This window comes from Colletotrichum karsti, assembly GCF_011947395.1.
Source record: "Colletotrichum karsti strain CkLH20 chromosome Unknown Scaffold14, whole genome shotgun sequence".
NCBI lineage: Eukaryota > Fungi > Ascomycota > Sordariomycetes > Glomerellales > Glomerellaceae > Colletotrichum > Colletotrichum karsti.
The window spans coordinates 973699-990175 of NW_024065914.1; the positions used below are offsets into that span (position 1 = coordinate 973699).

The 16477-nt window shown below is 54.7% G+C and overlaps 5 protein-coding genes across 5 annotated transcripts; 3 read left to right on the top strand and 2 right to left on the bottom strand.

Annotated features, from left to right (window-relative positions):
* Positions 1 to 327: 327 nt before the first annotated feature.
* CkaCkLH20_05225 (uncharacterized protein) lies at positions 328 to 1194 on the top strand (the record flags this gene model as incomplete). The annotated part of the gene is made up of 2 exons (XM_038887944.1): positions 328 to 690; positions 754 to 1194. 2 exons carry the CDS (start codon positions 328 to 330, stop codon positions 1192 to 1194), a joined length of 804 nt encoding a protein of 267 aa, XP_038746986.1.
* Positions 1195 to 1302: 108 nt separating this feature from the next.
* CkaCkLH20_05226 (carboxypeptidase 2) lies at positions 1303 to 5526 on the bottom strand (the record flags this gene model as incomplete). The annotated part of the gene is made up of 5 exons (XM_038887945.1): positions 1303 to 2690; positions 2747 to 2994; positions 3846 to 3931; positions 3993 to 5270; positions 5332 to 5526. The coding sequence occupies 5 exons, from the start codon at positions 5524 to 5526 to the stop codon at positions 1303 to 1305; spliced, it is 3195 nt and encodes a 1064-aa protein (XP_038746987.1).
* An 887-nt stretch (positions 5527 to 6413) lies between these two features.
* On the top strand, positions 6414 to 7521 carry CkaCkLH20_05227 (inosine/uridine-preferring nucleoside hydrolase; the record flags this gene model as incomplete). Its single annotated transcript, XM_038887946.1, has 2 exons — positions 6414 to 6469; positions 6528 to 7521. 2 exons carry the CDS (start codon positions 6414 to 6416, stop codon positions 7519 to 7521), a joined length of 1050 nt encoding a protein of 349 aa, XP_038746988.1.
* Positions 7522 to 7809: 288 nt separating this feature from the next.
* Positions 7810 to 9786, bottom strand: CkaCkLH20_05228 (uncharacterized protein; the record flags this gene model as incomplete). Its single annotated transcript, XM_038887947.1, has 4 exons — positions 7810 to 7869; positions 7972 to 8315; positions 8591 to 8788; positions 9309 to 9786. The coding sequence occupies 4 exons, from the start codon at positions 9784 to 9786 to the stop codon at positions 7810 to 7812; spliced, it is 1080 nt and encodes a 359-aa protein (XP_038746989.1).
* An 807-nt stretch (positions 9787 to 10593) lies between these two features.
* On the top strand, positions 10594 to 16103 carry CkaCkLH20_05229 (uncharacterized protein; the record flags this gene model as incomplete). Its single annotated transcript, XM_038887948.1, has 8 exons — positions 10594 to 10705; positions 10762 to 11051; positions 11387 to 11816; positions 11935 to 12033; positions 12092 to 12279; positions 15099 to 15324; positions 15408 to 15479; positions 15544 to 16103. The coding sequence occupies 8 exons, from the start codon at positions 10594 to 10596 to the stop codon at positions 16101 to 16103; spliced, it is 1977 nt and encodes a 658-aa protein (XP_038746990.1).
* Between the last annotated feature and the right edge of the window lie 374 nt (positions 16104 to 16477).

Below are 16477 nucleotides of genomic sequence, written 5' to 3' on the forward strand. Positions count from 1 at the left end.
TCAATTTCCCCACGGCGCACCGGCCCCCGTGCACGGCCCCGTCCGATCTTAGCGGGGCTGACTAACCCCACAATTCCCGGGCCGTCCGCGTTCTCCTCAGCAGCAGCTTGAGCACAGATCTACGTCAGCCACAGACTACAACTCCTGTGACCTCCCCAAAAGCCATGTGCCGCCCCTGAACACCGTCCGACGTCCAACTTCAACCTTCACTCACCTCAGTATCCAAGGTCCAGAGCTCAGTCAAGGTACCATCCTCTCAATCGCATCACTCACGCCGCACTTTCAAGTCTCACGAACCACACTCTCCCTGTGCAACCCATAGCCACAATGGCCTCCCAGAGCACCATGAGCCAAATAACAAACTACCTCACCCGCCATCCCTTGGAGACCTCCATCTCCGCAGCCGTCGCCGCCTCCTTCCTGGTCTGGGTCGTCCAGGACTACCGCGCCTACATCGCCCTCGGTCCCGGCGGCGTCCCGCACAACTTCGGCGGCTGGCTCATGGTGACCCTTGGCATCCGCCCCTTCGCGCTCTCCAAGTCCTCCGCGACGCACACGGGCGACTTCCCGGATGAGGGATACCACCAGGACATGAAGGAGCTCCCCGAGAGAAAGGGCAAGAGGGCCGAGCTGGGCGGCATCGTGCCCCATAGGCAGCTGAGTCAACATGCGCCGGAGAACATGAGAGAGGTAAAAACTCGCTTGGCATGAAAAAACGAGTGAAAGTGAAAGAATGCTGACGATGTCCGAAAGTTCATCCAAAACCTCTTCGCCAACGCGCAATCCCAGAACCCGACCCTCCTCGAGACCAAGAAATCGCTCTACGAGCGCATGAACCCGGCCCTCTTCGTCGCCCCCAAGGTCCTCGCCTCCGGGACCGTCCCCGACGCCGCCGAGACGGCCCGCGGCGAGATCGGACACCACCACGGCGACCTCTCCATCCACCTCTACCTGGACCCCGCCGACGCGAAGCTCGCCATCGAGAAGGGCTGGGCCGAGCGGCACCGCCTCTCGCTCCCCAGCACGGCGCGCTTCGCGAACCGGTTCCACGTCGCGGACGGGTACGTCATGATCTACGGGCCGCGGGACGAGGAGGAGATGGAGGTGCTGGCGACGATTCTGAGGAATGCGGTGCGGTTCATGACGGGGCGGGAGAATATTGAGGCTATTGAGTGGAGGCAGCGCATTGTGTAAGGCTTGTTGATGGTAAGACGGGATTCTGCATTATCACGTGTAAGATAGAAGTACTTCAATGCTTAGTTGTTATTAGTCGAGATCTAATTATCATTAAATGAGATATTCTCAGGCGAGAACCCTGTAGACGGGGTACTCATCGCCCTCCTCCACCGGCACGATGTTCATGCTAGCGTACGAATCGATGTTCTCCGGCTCCAAGGCGTTGAAGGCGATCGCGGCGTTCTTCTGTCTGGTGCTGACAAGGAAGCTGCCGGCAGGCAACTCAACCTCCTTAGTGAAAGCAGCCGTGGTCACAGTAACAAGGATGACGCCCTCGTAGTATCCCGACTCGAACTCGGCCGAAGTGACGTTGAGAGCCTCGACGCTGCCCTTGTACGGCTCGCTCAGGGTCTCGACCTCGAGACCGCCGACCCTCAAACGCTCCGCCAGATCGGCCCAGGCGGCGGGGATGAGGTAGGCCTCCGGGCGGGCGCGGGTGACGTTGGCGATCACGGGCGTCGTGGAGCCGAAGTTGATGGGCACCTGCACAACAGAGCCGTCGTCGATCTTGACCATGGTGAAGTTGCGGTCGACCACAGGCGAGGAGTCCGTGATGACGATATCCGCGTCGGAGGACTTGAAGTCGGCGATGGAGGACTCGATGGTGGTGTACACCTTCTCGGCGTTGTCGGCGGCCGTCTGCAGGACGCTCGAGGCCATTGTGAGGCCGGCGACGGTGCGGCGCTGGAACTCCTGGTCGGCGAGGAAGATGCCGCGCATCTCGATGAGGAAGGTCACGCACTGCGTCAGGCCCATGGCGTTGCGGCCGATCTTGGCGTCGGACCCGGCCTCGGCGAAGGTGGGCTTGAAGTCCGGGTTGGTGCTGGTGGAGCCCGTCACGTAGGGCTCCCAGCGCAGACCGCGGGACTCCATGGCGGAGCCGATGTTCTTGGCGAAGAGCTCCTCGGAGAGGGAGCGGATGTCGGGGTGGATGTTGAGGTTCTTGGCGGCGGAGAAGAGGCCGTCGGCGGCGTGGTAGTAGCTGCCGTAGCGGGAGGTGGCGCTGTACTCGTGCATGTCGACCGCGACGTGGGGGTTGAACTCGTTGAAGAGGGACTTGATGTCGCGAGTCTGCTTGCGGGCGAGCTTGATGTGGTCGCGGTTCGGATCGTAGTTTGTGGCCAAGGTGCGCTGAAAGTAGAATACGCCATCAGGGTTGTAGCGAGGCAGAATGACTACATCGAGTTTCTCCAGGAGCGAGGCGGCCCAAGTCTGGTTCGCGTCGAGGGCTCCCAGCAGGGCTAGCAAAGATTGATCGCCGGCAGGCTCATTGCCATGAACGGCACCTTGAAGCCAAACCCGAACCTTCTCGGTAGAGTTGGCTACCCTACGAGATTTCTTGGATCCAGTAGAGAGATAGAGGTATGGGAACGGGCGGCCCTCCTCCGAAGTGAAGTTTGCCTTGTTGTAGGTCAACCAGTCGTTCTTGTCGGCGAGGTCCTGAACAAAGGTGTCTTTGAGTGGGTTAGCAGCGCGTTCAAATTGCTCAGTGTAGGTTCTTTCAACGTACCCAGAAGATCGTCGTCTGTTGGGCCCTTGGTGCCGTCGGCGAAACCTGCAGGAATCCCCTCGGGACTGAGGAACGCGGGCGAAAGCAAGTCAATGCCTTCGACATCCTGGAAGTTCGCGGCGATGACGTCGGTGTCTTGACGAACCACGACATGGTTGTAGCCATACTTGACTGCTTCGACAGAGCCGAGCAGAGAGGCGCCCAAAAGGACCAAACGAGAGGAGGCAACCATGATGTCGATGTCACACCTTTTCAAGTGGTTACGCGACTGCAAAGATGCGCTGGACCTTCGATATTCTGTGAAAGACGGGTGTCGACGGCTCTTTACGAAAGTTTTATAGCTCCCCTACCGTCACATCGCGGCCTGCGGGTGACGTGAAATGGCTCGTGGGCGCATGGCCGGAGGCTGTTCCTGGCATGCCCGAAGGCTTGGCTGAGATCATCCAGATAGTTGGGATTGGTAATATCACGAACATCTCAGGAAAGGCCCGATACTAGGAGCAAATATGTCCAACAAGGTGCGAAATTGGGGTCCATCTGAACCCGCGTCAACATTGGCAACGAAACTGGATAAGGCAGCTCGGTAGAGCAGATGAGGGGAAAGCGGGGGAGTCCCCGTGGGCGAGATAACCGCGACCCATGACGCCAAGACTGAGAGACCCATCGCGAAATAATTCATCTGCCATTGACGTATGAAATGGCTCCAAGGAATCTCAATTGCTCCACGTCTCGATACTGAAGTGCCGACGGTCGGGAGCTTGAGTCCCGACCACGCTCGCCAAGAGCCCGGCTGTACTGGTGAGGATTGAGCAGTAGATATGCATTAGGCCGTGCCCGCGGAAAGGGAGCAAAGGCCGGGCCGGTCGATGACGACGGCAGCCGTTGCTGGATACGACAGACCGGAAATCGGAGGACATTCGCCGTTGCAGGAGCCGGCGGTCACAGCGCGACGCGTCATTCTGCACACCGGAGACTAGAAGGGTTCTCGTTCCTCTTTCTACGTGATCCCTGGTCTTGCCGCGAATTGTCAAGAAAATAATGTCGACATCAGGAGCCTCACAAAGCCGCCTTTCCCCTCGACTCAAATGGCATTACCAACACCAATAGTCCGGCTGCGATAAAGAGAGCCCCACTTGTGTATACGGGAGCGGCGGTTTTGAGGTTTGCGAACATGGCGACGATGGGCTACGGGTAATGTTAGTGCATTGCTTCCACCAGATGTCCAAGTCGCGATGCTTGCACTTACTGCCATAATACCAAAGATACGGTTGCAAGTTGCCGTCAGTGCATTGCCGGTACCGCGCTGTGGTGTCGGGAAGAGCTCCGGGGTAAAGCCGTAGAGAACGGCATACATGACGTTGCTGGCGAAGTTGAAAGCGCAATTCCAACCTAGAAGCGCGTTGCTTGTCAGCGCAGTTGTCGAACAGTAGAGGAAAACTCCAGTCAAAACGGTGCTGATCGAGAGTGTCCCCTTTCGCCCTAGTCGAGGGAGTTCGACTAGCCATCCACCGAGTAACGCGCCCGGCACACCAGTCACAGCAATGATCAAGCTGTTCCGGTACGTGATATATGTGCTTCCATCACCAAGCTCCGCCCCTCTTGTCGCCTGGATGTACGGCAAAAATGCGTTGTACAGAGGATAGCCAAGTCCGATGAGCGCCCATACGGCCATGATCAGCCCAGTGCTTAGAGCAAGACGAGATGTCGAGAAAAGAACGCGAACGTGGCTGAGATCGAGTTTCTCGAGGTTTCGCTTGACGGCAGCCGTGGCGTCGGTACGAGCAACGTATCCCTCTGGTTCGCACGCCTTGAGATCTTCCACCGACAGAGAAGATATCTTGCCATTACGCCGGGCTACCTCGTGAACGATTCGGACGGCTTCTTCGTCGCGGCCTTGCCCCATCAAGTACTTTGGCGACTCAAAGACCGTGAAAGCGACGAATCGTATCAAAAACATAACCAAAGTAAGGCCGCCGATAGTGATGATGAAGTATCGCCATCCCATATTCCTTGACCTTGTACAAGTCTCGCCCTGCTGGCAAGTCAGGTTTCCGAGAAGAGGCCAGGCGATAAGAGTCGCGATGACTTGAGCGACAGCCCAATCAATCGACAGGACCGTCAACAGATATTGGTGGGTTCCAGGAAGGAATTCGAGAAAGATGGCGGAATCGACAGGCAGATTCCCGCCGACACCGAAGGACCAGAACGCGGCGAAGATTCCGATGGCTGCAAAGTTTGGAGCGCTAGCGGCGATCATGCCCCAGACTGCCGTTAGACCCAAAGTCAGGTTGAAAGCCATCTTCCGACCGAATATGTCGCATCCGAATCCCCAGAACATGGCTCCAGCCAGTAGACCGATGTTTTGGGAGAGCGATAGCAGAGGAGGTCGAGTCGGCTTGAACTCATTTGCGATCGGGGTGAAGATCAGCGACGTCACGATGGGCCACAGGTTGTCGCTTGCCCAACCGAATCCAACAACGATGAATAGCTGCCATTGATACCATCCCATACCGATGTCTTGAATCTGAACATAGTAGTCAGCGCATGCCACGGTAGTTGTAGCCCGCGAGGTAGTCGTTACGTACCGCACGGTTGAGGACCCGAGCCTTGGCTTCATAGACGGGGTCGAGTGCGCCTTTGGGGATGATGGCAGCGTCATCAATACCATGGACATCGATGCTGGTCTGGTGCGCGAGAGGGGCTGGAGATTCCTCTTTTCTCGCCTTGTCTTGTTCGACGCCCATCTTGATCGACCCTCGTGCCTGACTTGACTCAATCATTACGCAGTGTTGTTGGCGACGCACAATCTAGCTACCTTGTCGTCCTGTGGAAGGAAGCAGGCAGATTTGGGGTTGACAAGGTTGCGCGGCTCGGGAGGGCAGCATTCAAGTACCAGCATTGCCGCGCTCAGCTTGGATGTAACCGCCGCAGGTTCCCCAGGTCGACCGGGTCGTGTCGCACGTAGCAGCTTGAATGGCGCAATCCGTCCGGTCAGTGAATCTTCTGGTCATTGATTGGCCTCGCTGGCATTGAGGCTGCCGGAACGCATGCCGATCCGCACTTTGTTTCTGCCCTGTCGATGGGAGGGAGGGGGGAGAGGGGCCCTAGCGAATAAGCGTATGGGGGATCTGCCTGTACCTTGTCGACATTCGCTGCGTCTCGTCCGATATCAAGCAGCTGGTGGTCGTCCCAGACATCCCCAGAGGGGGTTTCTGCGTCATGGACATCGCATTATCGATCATCTCCATGTGCTGAAGTCGGCAAGCTGTCGTGAGGCAGATCATCCAAAGATATTCAAGTGAATAGTGGTGATTGAAGGTCAAGTACGTTGGCAGATGAAGTTGTTCAACATCATTGAAGATGATTAATATCGTGACCAGAGTTTTGAAGGTTCGAAGTGTGCGACGATAAACAATCCACGATGTTTCAATTACCGCGCACCGATTCCATTAGCGTCCACAGGGGGTTCCGCCTCCCCACAGCGGCTGTGGCGGGGCTATCGAATGCCTCCACTGCCCTAGATATCTGCAGCTGGCAGCAGATGGTACCATGCAGCGGTGTTATCCCCTCATTTCCACGTTATCAAGCCACCAACATCAGATGGATATTACTCACCGACAACTTTGAAATGTTGAGCAGCCTGTTTCTGTTTCTAACCGCAGTTGTCATGGTTTCAGCTCTCAAAAACCTTATTGTGGATACTGATTTGTTCAGTGACTGCGAGTAAGACTTTCAACCAGGCGAAGCGTTCGATGATGAGCTCTAGCTAACATCTTCTCAGTGACGCGGCCGCGCTCCTACTGGCGGCAACCTCGCCAAACGTCAACCTCCTCGGAGTGAACATCAACTCTCAGTCCTCATACTCGGTCTTAGCCGCCTCGGCTATCCTCAACCACTATGACCTTCCAAACGTACCCATCGGCGCCCGACGTCCTCTGAACGACATCCCGTTCTTTGACAACTGGGGCAAGCGAGCGGGAGAGTTCGCGAGTAAGCTGGCCACCCATTGGCCCAGAAGCATGACGAACGCCGAAGAGGCTCATGATCCTGTCGAGCTCTATCGCGAATTACTCGCCGAGGCCGAAGACGACTCGGTCACGATTGCATCAATCGGATTCCTGCACAATCTTTCGGGCTTGCTTAACTCGACCGCCGACTCAATCTCAAATCTCTCAGGCCCTGAACTCGTCGAGACCAAAGTGAAGGAACTCGTGGTCATGGGGGGCGATTATCCCAGCGGATACGAGTTCAACTTCTGGGGTGATGATCCGCACACCACCGCGCACGTCATACATGAATGGAAAGGACCGATCGTTTTTGCCGGATACACACTAGGACAATCGGTGCAATCCGGAGGGCCGTTAATGGCCGATGGCCCGGAGACCGACCCGGTACGTGCTGCCTACATCCTGTACACGTACTACCAGCCGCGGCGGTCTTATGACCCTATCGCCATGTTGTATGCGATCGAAGGTCTGGGCACGTTTCTTGAATACGGAAACGCGAACGGATACAACAGCATCAATCTCGATGAAAAGAAGGGTCAGGTTGGTCGCAATGAGTGGGTGTTTGATGAGAATGTCACCAATCAGCATTGGCTGAGCGCGAAGGTCAGTCATGAAGAGCTCGGGATGGAGCTCGATAGACTGTACCTGAAAGGGGCGAGATCCTCCAGTAGAAGCTCTGATCCCGTGGGTTCACTGCCGAGGTTCGGTGACTGCAAGGTAGTGAGAACTTCAAAGCCTGAAGTAGCAGCCGCGAGACTGGAGTTGTAGTGGGTTGTTTCGGGCGCAGCATATGAATCATGATGAAGTTGGAATGAAGGGCAAACCTTCCTTTGCTTGTCTAGCACCTCGGATACGTGTCTGATCTGGTAGCTCAAGCTCGTTCTCTGATCATCGCCCACAGCGTACACACTTCAGGGACTCCGAACTCCGTGAAATCCATGCGGAACGTGTCCAAGTCCAGAAACCCGCACTTCTTGTACAAAAGGCGACCATCGGCCGACACAACAAGAAACGCAGGAATATCCAACCTTGCTGCCTCATCTAACCCCCATTCGATCAGTCTTTTACCAATCCCTCTGCGTCGGTGATCAGGGTGCGTGGCCACCGGCTGTAGGTCTTAGAACATTCATCGTTAGCAATAGCACATATGCCAACAGGTCTCCCGTATAACGGTGGCCTACAAGCACAGAATTTTCCAACCATCAACCTCTTCCTTACCTCGTCTACGCCCCCATGGAACTGATCGCACGCTTCCACGTTACATCCAGGCCACCATTCTCGCTTGGGAGGCGGCGGCATGCCCTCTGGCCAGATGAACCACTTCGCAAAGCCGACGATAGCATCGTCGCCGGAGAGGTCGGTGTCGACAGCTTTGATTAGATGAACGAAGGGATCTTCCCTCATTTGCTTGATCATAGCCTCTCTCTTGATGGAATCAGCGAACTCCTCGTCTCCAGGGTTTGTTGACGTTGACGCGAAGAGGACTCTGTCGAACTCGCCGTCGCTGCTTGCCTCAAAAGCTGCTTTATCCAATTTGACGATGATCAGACAGTCGGACTCGACTGCAGATTTGATTTCAATTGCCATGGTACAGACTCTCGACGTAGATGGCTTCATTCAGTTGTTCGATCGGCGGCGATGTGGTGTTTAAATACGATGCTGACATGCATGATACTTGGCACTTTTGGGTGACTCATCCGCGAGTACAATATTTATCCCAATCTAGAAGACCTTCCAATTTCGGTAAGTACATATAACTTCTAGCACGAGGTGAGAAAGGCTTGAAAACATAATGAGGAATTTGGTCTTGGATTCTGATGTCATAAAATGCGCTGACGTATGTGGTGATTCAACCAGTTCTGACCCCATTTGCCAGCAGCCCAACTGAGAATTGGTGCTAAGACGACGACGGTGATCCAGTACAGGCAGTTGATGGTTCCAAGCCAGGTTACATCAGGGTGTTCCATGAAATCAATCCATATGCCGAGGCCCTGGAAGCCGTTCATGAGTGTGCCATCGTATCCGTTCGTCGAGGCTGAGGGGGAAAAGACAGAGTTAGCTATGCGTCCATCCGGAGAGAGACCCAATTTTGGTGTGTACAGATCTACTACGAGCACATCCCAAAACATCGGGATATCTTTCTTAGTTCCGAGTATGGGGGTCCAGCATTATCTGTCTGCCTCAGAATTTCCAGCGCAGCTCAAAACTTATCTTGGCCTAATCGAAATCTAGCCAGACGCCCGTTGACTGCTGGGGCATTCCCATTGTTCCGAGTCAATGTGATCAAAGCTCGTACGAGATTTCTTCAGGCACGGTTCTAGCCCGATAACACCATCTAAGAGTTTATGCGGCACACCTGAAAAGGCCTGGAAGCAGACCATTGACTGGTCTATGTTTGAATACAATCTGTTCAGCATAAAATTCGTGTCCTAGATTGCGGCATCTTCTTAAGGCACACGACCCGTCGTACGCGCCAGCGACATTTTAGCTCGACTTTCTGCCCCAGGAACTTGCACCATCTTAACTGACCACCTTTTCCAGCTCTCCCTGCAGACCTTCAAAGCAGTCCACGCTGTACATCCCCGGGTCGAAAGCCCCCGTACAGTCCTCAAAGAGACACCCGGGCTTGCTTGCAACCTCGACCTCGGCGACGGCTTTGAGCCTATCACAGTAGCCCAAGCGCGGCCATCTCTCGCATATACTGATGACGTCCTCCTTATTCACGAATCTGGCGCTTAGTCCCATGAGGTCCTGGCCCGCTCCGAGCGACACTAAAGCGCCGGTAAGACGGACGCGGGAACTGAAATCACGAAACTCGATCGTGTGGCGCGCGATGGCCTCGCACACCTCGTCGGCCCAGGTAGCCAAATTCTCGGCCGTCTGCGAGCCCTGACACTCTTCGACAACCTGCGCCGTCTGGTCCAGTAGCCACTGGCGGGCTTTGATCGCCCCCCACAACTCTAGGGACATGGGGCTTTTCTGCGCGTCCGGGTTGAAGCCGATCTCGTGCAGCGCGCAGGTAAAGAAAACCAGCGGGATGGACCGTATCGCCTGGTGGGTTATCTGTCTATTAGATATAGCCCCCGTCTCCCCTTGACCCTTGAGATTACATGAGATGACTGGGACGTTCCTACAAATACCTATGTACTCAGACTCAGATCGGCTATTGAATAGAAACGATACACCCAAGATAGTGCGTCTGCTCTCGCTGTTAGAGAATGCTGGTAAGACGCTTCAGCCAACCGCGTGTTGTCAATTATGCAGAAACGTAAGTGGTAAGAGTAACTAAATCCCGGCCCCAAACCTTCAAGCGTCTTCGTGGCTAAGAGTTAGGCCGGTTGGAGACCGGAGGGCATGCATGTACGTCGTTGATATAAGGTAGGGCTGAGCGGTTGCCCCCACTAAGAAAGATCCCGAGAATATTCGGCTCACCAGCCCCGCTAGAATCCCGTGAGTTGACGGGACCCTGCGGAGTTGATACCGGGCGAAACGTGGGGCACCTCCACCTCAATCCCGAAGCTTCCAACGGGTCCGACTTGGGTCATGTTTATTATTCTTGCTGGGCTGCTGGCAACATGTGCAGCAGCAGAGGCAACATAGCGGTCTCCAATCTGAATTTGCACGACTCATCAGAATGAGTCGGGTTATCTTGGTGACCTAAGCAGGACTCCAAAGCGCCCTCTGGAGGAAAACCCTCAGCGTCCCCGAATCTATTCGCTTTGTTTTGTGACCAAGTAGTATATAACCGGCGTCCACATTTTCTACACCTCGGTCCGCGTCGTGGTCCATATACCATCATCACCTCCGTCGATTTCTGTCCGCGACACACAACTCATCACCATGTCTCACCTCACTTACACTTCCTACGAGGGCTACGGCGAGCGCGTCAAGAAGAGCCTCTGGTACAGCCAAGCTGTCCGTGTCGGTGATGTCATAGAGTGCTCCGGCCAGGGTGAGTTTTAATCCACATAGTACCTTTCTCGCATATAAAGTACATCTTTCTAACAGAATATCTTTGCTTTGGAGGTGGCTGGGACCGTGACACCGACAAAATCGACCCGAACATTGTCGTTCAGATCGAAAAGGCTTTCGACAATGTCGACAGGACCCTCAAGCTCGCCGGCAGCCGTGGCTGGGAGGACGTCTTCTTCCTCCGCTCTCACCACCTGCCCTGCAACCAGGAGGCCATGGAGACCATGGTCCGTTGCCTGAAGAAGTACTGCCCCGACCACCAGCCCGCGTGGACCGCTCTTGGTGTCCCCCGCCTAGCTTTCGATGATATGAGAGTCGAGATCGAGGTGCGCGCTCACGTTAAGAGAGACTAAGCGCTACTTTTCGCATGAGCTTTTATGAAAGGGCTTGATGATGGGATGGGGAAAAAGACGCAGACATAGCTTCTTGTAGGTTACTTGACAAATGAACCATCATTATTATTCCTATTTCCTGTATTATTGTTTCTTATTTATAGGGTGGACTGTGTGAGCTGCTGCTAGCGGTGCATCACGATCAAACACTAATAAATTCCTATTTCCTGTTTTTTTGTGAAAAGGCTCAATTGCTGTATGTCAATTTCGGCCACCACAATTATAAGCCCTTTCTTCTTGATGAGTAGTTATAGCAGCATTAATGCTAGGCCGTGGTTGCCGAAGACCGTTGCAACGAGCTCAACTGGATCGGCCTGCGGGAGACGCCAGCGACGAGAAAGCGTCTCCTAATGGGTTTCTTCGTCATTGTGGCGGCCCAGAGCAGTGGTGTCCTCATCATCAACAATTACCAGATCATCCTGGACGAGGGACTGGGCATCACCGGCTGGAAGGCTTTGCTGCTTCTCGGCATCTGCACCTCGTGGGCCGCCGCCAGGAACTGGGTCAACGCCTTGCTTCTCGATCGTGTCGGCCGTATCAAGCTCATGGTCGGCGGCATGACGATCGCCGCCATTGCCGTGGCTTGTGAGGCGGCCATGGTAGCCAGTTTTGATGGCACGGACAACGCCGTCGGCAACGAATTTGGGGTCTTGTTCCTCTTCTTGTTCATCACCTTCTTTGCTGGTGGTATGGACGCATGTAAGTTTTCCCAATTGTGTTCAGATTTTTACGTTGTCACACTGGGGCTATTACTAACCTATCGGAGCTTGCTACGTCTATCTGTCCGAGATCTTCCCCACGTAGATGCGTGCTCAAGGCGTCTCCTTCTCGGTGGCCGGCTTGTTCGCCATCACTCTCATCTACACCGGTTCGGCATCGACAGCGTTTGCTTCGATTGGCTGGAAGTATTATCTCGGTAAGCTTTACAAGAGCCCCGTCGGTTTCCGAAGAATGTTCACTCAATCAAGTTCTAGTCTTCGTCTTTGTGCCTCTGGTCTGCGTTGTCATCATCTGGTTCTGGTTGCCCGAGACCAACGGATTCTCTCTGGAGGAGACTGGTAAACTGTTCGGCGATAATGTCGTTCTAGAATCAGATGTCATGGGAAAACTGGATGCCCGAAGCGGTGGTGCCACCAAGAGTGCCTTGGCTATCTTAGGTGATGTAAAGGTGTCGGGCGGTAGCGATGAGAAGACCGCGGCCCTTTCCCATCCCCGCGCTCGCGCCTTTTATTCTAGCCGCCCACATAGCCCTGCTAAATATATGTCATACATACATACATACCTTTCTTCTCATCAAAAGCAACCTATTATTCCTGGCATCTTGTGCATGGTTGTCCTCCTCAACGTCGAGGACGCTAGCACGGTCTGAAGAGCTACCTTGAAGGAAAGTCTGATTCATGGAGAGAGGCCTGCCCTTGGTTGGGCAGGTATTTGTGAAGTTCATCAATGGTATGTTCTGGCCAGGTTATATGTGAATCGGCAATACTGCCGTATTGGTGGTGAACTAGGAAGGATCCAGGGGAGCTGGCTGGAGGCGGCAAAAGCCAACATGGACGCATGGGCACAGGCCCTAACATGATAAGAGAATTCATTACGAAAAGTACAAGGACCTACATGTAGGCTGCAGCTCATTACGTTAAGTGCAGTCCTCCACGGTTATTTCCTCCTCGCAACTACTCCTGGCTACAACAGTGATTGCCCTTGCCGTTGGTAACTCTAGTATTGCCCTCGCTGTTGGTAGGTCCAGTGTAAATACCAGCGATGGTAAGAGATGGTAGGAAGGCGGGCATCCAGGCATGGCAGAGCGTAACAAGCAAATGTCAGAGGTTTCAATCCACCCATATTTCTGCATGCTAACAGTGAATCTCTTGCGATTACCTATTCAATGATTGGTCATCTACATGAAATTGTGACCCCAAAGACATTGATGTCAAACGTCCAACTCAGGTCTAAGAGAAATCGGGCAGAACAGCAACACCCGGCAGCGGCGCCAACAAGAACATCAGCACCTCATCAGTCAATCCGGGATATCCGCAATATCGGGTCCCCTCTCTTTAGGTGTGGTCCAGGACATCCCTGCCCTTTGTCACAAGGCCCTGGGTCGGGACCGGCCAACCAAGATGCAAAAGTTCCTCGAGCAAGCCATTGCTGGCGGTGGAGACCCGACTCGTGAGGCGCGGACAGCGGTGGGATAAATAACAGGCAACCCGATCTCACTGCTGGGCCCGAGTCCGTCTGCAAAGTGCTCTTCTACTACCAAGAGAGTAGGTTTGTTCACCAGTCTCCCTTACCTTGATAGCCTGGTATTTTGTATCTGGGACTTATTGTTGTTTGGAATTTGATCGTCGCTCACGAGGAAGTGAGATGGAACCTTCTGCGGAAGACAGAGACCAAAGATGCGGCATTTCGAAACTGATTGCAGGAAGTGACTCAGTTTTCTGGTCTTGAAGTACATCTGGCCAAAGTCCAGGGATGAAAAACCAGTTCTGCTGCAGACCAAGAGTTGACAAGGCCTAGGAAAAGCCGGGAACCCGAATCCAGCCCCAAGACCGTGTTTGTGCCGAGGAAGGCCACATAGTGATATTGCCCTATAAGGAAGTGAATCCCACCACTAGGATGCGATTGCAGCTGGGCATCGTTGCAGAGAGCGTTGCGCTCTAGACTGGTGGTCAGCCATGTCTCGGCAACGAGCTACAACTCGTCCGTCCACGGATTAAATCGATACAAGGCTGTTGAATGGGCAATAGAAGTATAACGGCTTCTTCATCCGTTTCGATTTTCGTCGACGTCTTGTCTTTCGAGAGGTGTACATGAGCAGAAGAGCGAGGGCATGATTTGCAGTTGCTTGGCTTCTGAGACCGAATTGATAAGTGCTCTAGAATGGTCGCTTTGAAAACCCCGGTGTTTTCACATGCTGAATAATTTATCTGGGCCGAGAGAAACCTGGAACCCGCCCGATTGAAGACGCGATATCCTTCTGCGCTGAAGTGACTGGGGTTTCGGAAAGCCTGGGCCGAGTTCGATACTGCCGCACCTTTGACTAATGGACTGTCATGAGATGGAGCATGGTCTTACCAATATCCGGTCTAGCAGAAGAGGGCTGACGGAACAAGGCAAGCAACTTGTCTGGCCAGCTTATCACCGAGCGCGCGGCGAGGTGACTTCGGCCTCCGAGTTTAAAACTTTGCTGGGCGCTGATTCGTGATTTGAAGACGAGCTTCTCGAAACGGGTGATGGCCAAGACCGTTTAAACTAGATGACTGATACCCCGAGCGGCGGGCGTTGCCTTTTAGAACCAACGAAACAAACCAAGAGTCAGTGAGAAGAACAGAGATTTCTGTCACGGCCGGGGCAAATACGAGAACGGGATGCCGAGGCCGAGAACAGAAGAAGCTGGCCGTTGCATCGAGCGACACTGGGTCCCCCCGGCCCCCTTGCCGAGCGACGCTAGTGATGCGGAGCTGATGCGCACGCCCAATGGGCGGCGGGGGATCCATCTTATCAGATGATCAGATATGAGGCGATTCCGCTCCTGGGTGGAGCAACCATCGAGACCTTAACAGCGCCAACGTGGTGGGACCGCGACATGGGCACAATTTCATCAGATAACTCTCTCGAGTGGGGAGCCACACGCAAGGTGGGACCGTCCTGCGCGAGGTAGCAACACCTGCGAAGAGACCGGGACAGGGTCGTGATCGGTGCCAGGGGTTGGCGCCGGTTTGGTCGGCCCAACTGAACCTTGGCGGGTGAGCCCGCCGATGGATGCGTTTGTTTTCCTGTTCTTTGCGTGTTTCTCGGCATGGGAAGCGGTTGGCTGGCTCGGCGCCCGTCTTGCAGCAACACCACGCGAGCATATATGGAGGGCCGCATGCCCCTCGACTCTGTCTTTTGGACTCTGGTTTTCTCAAGTCACTCCCATCCTTCCGAGCCTTGATACTTGCTCGAACTTCCTTGCCTGAGACCTGCGTTCCCCCTTCTCAGATTCTTGTCAAGTCAATCTTCATCAAGTTTCACCCCGTCAAGATGGTTTCTGCCAAGTCAGTCGCCGTGTTCGGCAGCATGCTGCTGGGCAACGTCATGGCCGCCGACAACATGGGACCGGCCGCTTTCCTCTGGCCTCCCGACCGTGAGTGGAGCGCCGATGCCGACAACACCGCGCCGTGCGGATCGACTAACGGCGTCGGCGCCCGCACCGAGTTCCCCCTGGGTAAGTCCCTTCAAGTCTGAGCTGTTCCGGCGCCTGTCCGAAACACGGCGGACCATCAAAGCGGCATTCTAACGAAGACGTAGTCAACGGCAAGCTCGCTCTCGTCACCCAGGACATGACTCGCGCCGTCCACTTGAGTGTCTCCTACAAGAACGGTAAGATGGAATCTCCGCAAACCAACGGATACAACCAAGAGCATCCGACTGACATCCGCCACAGACCCCAAGTCTGCCTCCGACTTCGAGACCTTCCTGGGCCCCAGCGACGTCGGCAGCCTCGACCTCGGCCACACCTGCGTGACGGTCCCCACCGCTCCCGAGGGCACCGCCGCCGGCTCCAACGCCACCTACCGCATGCTCTACGTCTCCAACTTTGAGCAGGACGAGTCCAAGCGCGAGACCTTCTACGCCTGCACCGACGTCACCTTCGTCGACGTCTTCACCACGCGCATCCCCTGCTTCAACACGACCATCAGCGACCCCGAGGTCAAGAGCGACCCCTCCGTCGACGTCACCACCACCGACTCCGGCGGCAACACTCCCCACACCGCGGCCGACTTCACTGCCGCCGACTCCAAGTCCTCCGGTGGCCTCTCCCGCGGCGCCATCGCCGGTGCCGTTGTCGGTTCCATCGCTGGTGTCTCCCTGCTCGGTCTCGCTGCCTTCTTCCTCTGGCGCCGCAAGTCTGAGAAGAAGACCGTTACTGAGCCCATGCAGCAGCGTTGGGATGCCGAGAAGGCCGTCAGCGAGACTTCTTCGCAGCACAGCGGTCGCCAGTAGGCATATGGTAATGGCACACTTTTAGCGCTTCCATCTTGCCGGGGTACTTTCGTAGTCGAAATCTGGGAACGTGGTGTCCGTATCTAGTCATGAGACATGGAATGATTGATGTAGATCATGATTGTAAGAAATTCAGTAGTCAAAATCAAGAAAGGGCGTGGAGGAGAAGTTCTGCGCCTTAACAAATTGTCTTGCGATTATGCGAAAACTGCAAATATGCTTAACTATGTTTGGTGCATAGAGGAACCCCTTTGGGGAAAGATGCAACTAAGCGAGTAAGACTGTCTGTGACCTTAAGAACGGGGACCCACCTGTAATGGTTTCCTGCAACAACTCTAGGCAGCATCACCCAAGGCAACCTTTCCAGCCAGTGA